The sequence below is a fragment of the Vombatus ursinus genome, unplaced genomic scaffold, assembly GCF_900497805.2.
Source record: "Vombatus ursinus unplaced genomic scaffold, bare-nosed wombat genome assembly UNPS02014945.1, whole genome shotgun sequence".
NCBI lineage: Eukaryota > Metazoa > Chordata > Mammalia > Diprotodontia > Vombatidae > Vombatus > Vombatus ursinus.
The window spans coordinates 26,313,698-26,321,764 of NW_020954723.1; the positions used below are offsets into that span (position 1 = coordinate 26,313,698).

Here is an 8,067-nt window from a genome sequence, read left to right on the forward strand (position 1 = left end):
CGAGAATCTAATATTTCATTTTGCATTCCTGGCTAATGCTCACCTTTTTTTGCATATCCTCTTCCTCCAAAAGCTTTAGTCTTCTGCTCTCCCTCTCCTTGTACTGGATGATCTCCCTTGTGAGGGGGTTGCAGTTGTTATGTCCAGGAAGCAAGCGGAAATAACGGTTCTTTTCAGGATCAAAGTAAAATCCTGGCAGTTCTTTAACCATGTAAAATGAAATGAAATTTGAAATTTAAGCAAGAGAAACGGACTGACCTCACAAACAGCTTATAATGCCATTAGATCCTTTCTCCCTCCTGCTTAAGTCCATCTTTTTTAGGATGGAAGAAAACAGAGTTGCACACTGGTCACTAGATTGAAAATCTATAAAACAATGAAAGTCTATAAAACATCAATAAAGCATTAAATACAGAAGAAAACAAAATGAAGTTCGGGGGCAGCTAGGTTGTGCAGTGAATAAAGCACCGGCCCTGGAGTCAAGAGGACCTGAGTTCAAATCTGGCCTCAGACACCTAACACTAGCTGTGTGACCCTGGACAAGTCACTTAACCTCACTGCCTAGCCCAAAAAAAACTCCCAAAGTTTAAAGTGGATGCAAATGGCAACTTTAATACTACCTTGTTAAGTTTAATATGTGTTCATAAAACCAAAGTGATAGAGATCACGGGTTCATATATAATCCTCTCTTTTGATATATACATATATACACACACCCATACATACATGTATATATTTGTGTTTGTGGATGATTGGTAATTTCACTGTGAAAAAAAAATGTAAAAGAAGAAAGTTGATTAAACCCACCTAGGCCTTTCTTGCTTTGGTGTAGTAAAGCCATAAACTTGCCCCCCAAAATTCCAGCTAAATAAGGAAAGTGTAGCCTTAACAGGAAAACAAAACAAAACAAAACCCAAGCTGACTAGGTGTGATTTTTGTTTGAATTTTTTCTTGCAGGAAGGAAAGGAATCAACAGATAGGTCATAATTGGCACTGGGCAACTGCCTTACCTGGCACTGAAGAGCTTTCATTTGAGCTGGAAGCTGATGAAAAAGCTCTAGTATTGCTGTCAGAACTCTGAGGACTATGAGATGTCTCTGCTCCATGTCTGTAAATATAAGCAGCTATGGTAAGTTGGAAGGTCATGCTTACTTGCTGCAAAGGGCTTTAGTTTACTCATATCCCAATACCTTTCTGCCTTTGATAATAAATACAGCTGAACTAACATTCTTACCAACTTGTCTGGTTATTTTGCCTATTTTCTTATGGAAAAGTGAAGTTGCAGGCTTTTCTCCCAGCACATATTCAAAATATTCAGGCAATATTTCTGTTCACCTTTGGTTTTTTTTTTTTTTTTAAAGATATGTGTTTTCAGAGTAATTCTCATTTTTCTGAGCATCAATGCATTTTGTGAAGTCATTTGCAATTTTCCAGTTGCAAACTACTCCAAAATATCACAGAAACCCATACCACTAAGAATGTCATAGCAGTTCTTATTTGTCACAAAAGCAGCAATTCCACACCAGGCAAATCCTCGTCTTTGTCTTCTTTGGCCTAGGTTTACCAAGCTTTTCTTGGCTGTTCTATTTTATGGATGGGGAAACTAAGGCTCAGTAATGAAGCCATTTGCTTCAGAGCTAGAACCAGAACGAAAATGTACTGTTTTCTAAGTTCCAAGCTGCTTTTAACAGCCGTCCATTTGATTTTTGTTAAATTACAAGCTGAAGGCAAGGAGGTAGCATGGTATAGGGAAAAGAACAATGGAATGAGTTAGAGGACTGAAGGTCCTGGTGGTAGGTCAATTCACATCCCTCCCTGGGACCTAGATCTTTCATCTGTAAAATAAAGAGTTTATGAGAAGATGATAAAACAAAAAGCCTTAAGAATCATGGTTAATTACATTATAAGTATCAAGTACACTAAAAAATTGTCCCTGCCCTTAGCAATAATGAAGCCAAGGAAATGAAGACTTTTTTTTCTTTAGTGGCAATCTAGACAACTACAGGAAAAATATCTAGCTCCAAATTTTTCCAACCTGTTCTGTGATGAGAAACAGAAGACACAGGCTATACATTCCCTTTTCCAGTGACTTTAACCCTTGCCTTTTGCAGTCCCAAAAGTCTGATGGTCTATTAGGCTTTCATAATACCCTCCTAGGTCTTTGTCCCAAGCACACCCAGGTTATTCTATTATGTAAACACTGATTAATTTTTCTATACAAGTGTTACTAATTGGCATGCTTTTAAAATTTCACCATGGGATTGATTTGAGGAGGCTACGTTGTTACATTAACTGCCTGTGGATCTGTCTATTACTGTTGGAGAGAAATACTTTCGTGGGGCTGACACTTTACATTGTTACCAACTCTAATGTTAAAGATCTGTTCATTCTAACAAAAGCAGTCTGGTAGGTGGAAATGTTCTAAAATTGATAGGATTGTTCCCGTTGGGAATCTTTCAGAAGGAGGTGTTGTGAAGTCTGCCTTTATTACCTCATGACCAACATATACACTTGTTTGTTGACGTAAAGGACATAGGACTATCTGTATATCTGAAAAAGTGGTGACTTCAATCATAGTTACAAACCCTTCCGTTCTGTGGTATAGTAATCAATTTTTCTTTATGACAGAACTGGGTGGAATGAGTGGAAACAGAGAAGGTAAATGTATTCGAGTTTGGTGATGCCATTGAACTCTTATATTCCATGTTTATTCATTTTTCTCTAGGATAATTCTGCCTGAAGGGCAAAGATCTTGCAGTCTTTCTCAGACCATTTTTGAACGGATGAATTTAGGTTCCTAGAAGATTGTATTTCTGGCTGCAAAATAACAAATACTTCTAACCAAGAAAAGTTTTCTGAAGGCAACTGGTGTCACTTTTATTTCTAACTTCTTGTAGACAACAGTTACAGCCTAAAGGAAAAAAAAAAAACATTCCAAATGCAAATAAGGAGCCCAGCACCACCCTTAAGCATAGCCAAGACTGAAAAGAGACCGGGCATGAGGCTGACTCCCACCATTACACCTGCCTTTCATTAGAACTCCGCCTTCTGTTCCAGCGACAGGCACTGCTCTGCCAGTAACTGTTTCTCCCATATTTCTCCCTGCTGTATGAGCTTCTCTTCTTCATTTCTGTTCAAAGAAAGAAAGAAACAGACACTTTGAGTACCTGACATCATGTACACGGCACACCTCATGCTCACACTGTCATCTTCCTTCACCCCTGTAAGATGTCTGGATCCCTGATCTCTAACCTGCTCCAACATTACCTAGAGAACGGGAAACACTGTTTTAATGGAAATGATTAACTGTCTAGCATGAACAACTACAATCCACACATAACTCCCAACCTTTTCCCACACTCACCCTTAGGCTGGTTAGGCAGGCTAGAGAGAATAAACATAAAGGATAAAGATAACCTACAAATCAACCAGTCCCTGAATACATGTGTATATTAACATATATGTAAGGCACTCTGAAAACCTTAAAGCATTATATAAATACTAGCTGTGATTGTTATATCATTATTTAAAAAATATTATAATATATATCATATGTAACATAGGTTATATATGTTATTATTTTTTAAGTGGATTGTTCTTCAAGTAAGAACAGGCCTTTAAGTGCCTGCAATTTACAAGGCATTATGATGGGGGTATCCTAATATTTCAATGGAATTACTGAGGTGGCTGCTTCCTTCAGCAATGCAGATCACAATACATCTGGGTTTGCTTATTTCATGTAATTCTTTTCCATATTCTCTATAAGTTCACCTAAGGGTCTACTTAACATGTCTGGGGCCTTCTTCACATTCTTTTCACAAGAGATCATGGATTTAAAGCTCAAAGGGACATTAGAGGTCACTGAGTTCAACTCCCACAATTTAAAGATAAAGAACCTGGGGCAGCTAGGTGGCTTCAGACCAAACACTTGACACTTACCAGCTGTGTGACCCCGGGCAAGTCACTTAACCCTAATTGCAAAAAAAAAAGGAAAAAAGAGAGAGTATAAGTAACTTGCCCAAGGTTGCACAAATACAAAGTGGCAGCTCTTCCCACTTTACCACACTCTTTTTAAAGACAAGTTTCTAAGTCTACATTCCTAAGTCTGCTGTTGTTAAGTCATTTCAGTTGTGTCCAACTCTTTGTGACCTCATTTGGGGTTTTCTTGGCAAAGATACTAGAGCAGCTTGCCATTTCCTTCTCCAGTTCATCTAACAGATGAGGAACTGAGGCCAACAAGGTTAAGTGACTTGCTCAGGATCTTATAGCTAGTATCTAAGGTCAATTCTGAACTCAGGAGGATAAACGTTCTTGACTCCAGGCCTGCTCTATCCACTGCACCTCCTAACTGCCCATTCCTAAGTCTATACCACAGCTCTATAAGAAGTAGGTATTACATACACAATCCCCCTTTTACACTTAAGAAAGGTTAAGTAATTGAACCTTGAGTGTTAAGGGCTAGGTGCTTTACAAATATAACAACAGTCTCCTGAAACAGGTCCAATTAAAACCCCTATTTTACATTTGTTTATAGTTGAGGAAACTAAGGCAGACAGAGATTAAGTGACTTGCTCAAGATCACACAGCTAATGTCTTCAGGCGCCATTTGAACTGAATCCAGGCTCAGCACTTTATCTACTGTGTCACCAAGCTGTCCCTAAAGAACACAGTTATTAAGTGATTTGAACACAATTCTTCTAAGTCAACAAATACTTCCTATGCACCACGTACTCTATTACCCTCATACAGTAAAAATTCAAGAATTAAAAAATCTGTACTGATTTATGGCTCCAGCTGGGAGCACAGCTTTCTTAAATTAATTTGCTGAAATGAACTTGGAAAAGCAATCCATCCAATATTTATTAGATGTCTTATTATATACAAGCTACTGTGCTTGGCACTGGAAGACATAAAAGAAAGTCCATTATTTCGTTCCTCAGTCCAAGGCAGTATCCCTTTGCTGACCATTTAAAAGGGGGCTCCCTATGAATATGGTAAATAAAATCGTGGAAATGAAGGGTGAAGAGGTGGGCCAACAAAACGACCCTGGCGTAGCTGAAGCCCAGGGCCAACAAGCGCTCCGGTCAAGCTCGTCCAAAGCATGCCCTGCCGCCTAGATCGAAAAATAGCCGACTAGCTTCACCAGGGGTTGGTTTTGAACTTGAACTTGGCCCGGATGGTTCTTTTTTTTTTTTTCCCCCCTTCCAGGAACTTGAGCCGTCTGTTGGTCCTGGTTTGTTTTGGGGTAAGTTTTCTGGTTCAGTTCCTGAAATCTCCCGTATACAAGCGTTAATTAGGGCCTTTCAGACCCCGCCCCCTCTCTCCCCGCCCCGCCGGGCTGCCTCCGCCGAAGTCCGCTTCCAGACAGTCACCGCTCGGGGTCGGGGCTGTGCCGATTTCCGCCAGCCGCGCGTGGGCGCAGGGCCAGGGCTGGGGAGCCTCCCCTGCAGGAAGCAACTCTCCGCGTGGGAAAGGAAAGACACAACAAAAAAAGTTTGGATCCACGGCGCTGAGCGCCTCTCAACGTTTAGCAACGCCCTACCCACGCTCTGCGGGGGCCCAGCTTACCTGCTCCACCACTCCCGACGTGGGCTCCCCTTCCACGTGCTCGCTCCCGCTCGTTCTACGCGGGAACTGTCTCCCACGTGCTCCACCCCTCCTCCCCAGGACTGGACTTTCTGGTCTTTCCTCCCCTCCCCCAAGGTCCTCCGCCTTCCTTCTCCTCGAGTCCCAGGCCCTGGGGAGGGGCGGGGAAGCAGTTGTCAGTCCCGAGAGAACGGGAGCGGGCTTGGAGAACCGGGCTTACTGCCTCCCACGAACCCACCCGGGCTTCAGACGTAGCGCTTCCCGCAAACCCTCAGAACCTAAGGCCGAGAGGGGAAGCTGACGGGAAGGGGGTGGAGGTGGGGGGGGAGGAGAGACAGAGGGACGGAGCCCTGCATTAGCCAATCCCCTACTAGGGACCCGCCCTCTTCCGAGGCTTCGCGTGGATAGGGCAACTCCTGCCTTGTCATTGGTTCTCGCTTCAGTCAATCAGAGCCCTAAGCGCCCGGCGGAGAGGAGCAGGGTGGGACGGGGCAGGCGGGAGGGGTGGAGGGGGAGTAGGAGGAGAGGTGCTGTCACATGACAAGGAGGCGGGGCTGACGTGCTGCGTCCTCCAGTTCTCGAGTGTGCGTCTCGGTGGGTTGCTGTGCGACAGTAAGCTAGAGGCTGTCCTTTCTTTCCTCTGTTATTTACTCCTTTACCGTGGGCTTGCTGATGTAATTTATGTTTTCGGTCACGGCTATTTCCGAAAAGTATTTGAGCAGCCTCACAAGTTAAAACGTGGATTATAAATGGACTATTAAACGAAAAGTAGCTAGCTGTGTTCGCGTGCCTGGGGAACCCGGGGCCCCTCATTTTTTAGAAGAGTTTGCACCAGATCTCTTGGGTCCCTCAGACTTAATTACAGGCTGTGTGATACAACTCTAGGGTTGTATGATTAAAAAAAAAAAGCTAAAAGGAGAAGAGAAATCTATACTCCGTGGCTCCTGAGGTGAATGAATGGGCTTTTGCTTGAGCCCTGAGCTTCCTGACCTCCAAAAGGAAAACCCCCTCCACCTCCCCCTTTTCATTGATAGATAAAAGGAAGAATAAAAACTGGTCTGGAGAGACTGACTTTGACCTACCCCTGGATTCTAAAAGGCATTTGGTGTCGTGGATGCATGGGCAACACAATGGTTTATTTTCAACGACATCAAAAAAAAAAGTTCTAAACTCAAGCACGAAATAAAACGAGCATTTCCACATGCCGAGTTAAATGGGAAAAGCAGATTACGCACGAAGCTGGGCATCTCTACCTACCAATTACTTTTCCTTTTAAGTGTATAATAAACTCAACACTTTAACTTTCAAAGCGGTTCTATTCCTTTGTTCAGTTGCATATTTCCAGAAATGTTGGTTAAGGAGACGCTTTTGATAGAGATGCCTTATGAAAGATGAGGACATATCATGATATCTTAAATCCCAGAAAGAACTTTTTTTTTAAGGGATCTAAGATGCTTTAGTCCAGGTAAGTAACTTTCTGACCTTCTCATTTAAATGAGATTAAGGGGGAAGAATTTGGAGCAAAGATTCTTAACTTTTTTTTTTTTTATCACGACCCCCTCTGGCAATTTGGTGAAAAAGAATTTGGTGAAATTCTCCTCTCAGAATAATGCTATTAAATGCATAAAATAAAATACATTAGATTTCAAAGGAAGTATATGGAAATACAGTTCTGAACATATTAAAAAAAATTCGTGGACCTCAGGTTAGGAAACTTATGATAGAGGAATAGTTAGCATGCCCATTAGGCTCTCTTTTTCTCAAAGCTTATGCTAGATTACAGACTATTATTTCTGATTGGATTATTTGAGCAATGTTTAAAGAGCCAATATTTTATGTTGGATTAAGTGTAGTGAGCCTGCTGTGTGGTTCCAAGCAAGTAATCTCACCACCCTTTCTGTACCTCAATTTTCCCATCTAGCTTTCATTTGAGCTATGAAATTTTAGGATTTAGAGCTGTAAGGAATCATGAAGATTACACAGTACTCAATTTTTTTTTTTTTTGGTTAAGGCAATTGGGGTTAAGTGACTTGCCCAGAGTCACACAGCTAGTGTCAAGTATTTGGTCTGAGGCTGCATTTGAACTCAGGTCCTCCAGACTTCAGGGCTGGTGCTCTATCCACTGCACCACCTAGCTGCCCCCTACTGGATTTTTATAAAACAAGAAATGCGGCACTTAGGTGGCACAATGTCATAGAATCCGGGACTTCCCGAGTCATGAAGACCTGAGTTCCAATTCTGCCTGAGATACTAGTTCGCTTAACTTCATAAGTCACTTCTCCATGCTTCAGTATTCTCATCTATAAAGTAGGGATAATAATAGCACCTATTTTACAGGGTTGTTGTAAGGATCTAATTAATTAACATAAATCAATAAACATTTATGAAGTGCCTACTATGTGGCAGACACTGTGCTAAAACATTTACAAATATAAATACTAGCTATTCTTTTATGTGCAAAAAGCTTTATTGGTACTTTAA

At 41.7% G+C, this 8,067-nt stretch overlaps 1 protein-coding gene across 4 annotated transcripts in view; it reads right to left on the bottom strand.

Annotated features, from left to right (window-relative positions):
- DCAF4 (DDB1 and CUL4 associated factor 4) overlaps positions 1-5,898 on the bottom strand; it is a 26,902-nt gene extending 21,004 nt beyond the window's left edge. For 3 of the 4 annotated variants that reach the window (XR_003567550.1, XM_027844771.1, XM_027844769.1), the window contains exons 1-4: positions 5,569-5,898; positions 3,028-3,130; positions 1,011-1,108; positions 44-201 (exon numbers count right to left, since the gene is read on the bottom strand). Coding sequence is in view for 3 of the 4 variants with exons in the window: in XM_027844771.1 (XP_027700572.1) it covers positions 44-201; positions 1,011-1,108; positions 3,028-3,128 (357 nt within the window). In the remaining variant the exon portion in view is untranslated. Of the gene's footprint in view, positions 1-43; positions 202-1,010; positions 1,109-3,027; positions 3,131-3,939; positions 3,972-5,568 lie in introns of all 4 variants that reach the window. The other variant, XM_027844770.1, reaches the window with a different exon arrangement.
- Positions 5,899-8,067: the final 2,169 nt, after the last annotated feature.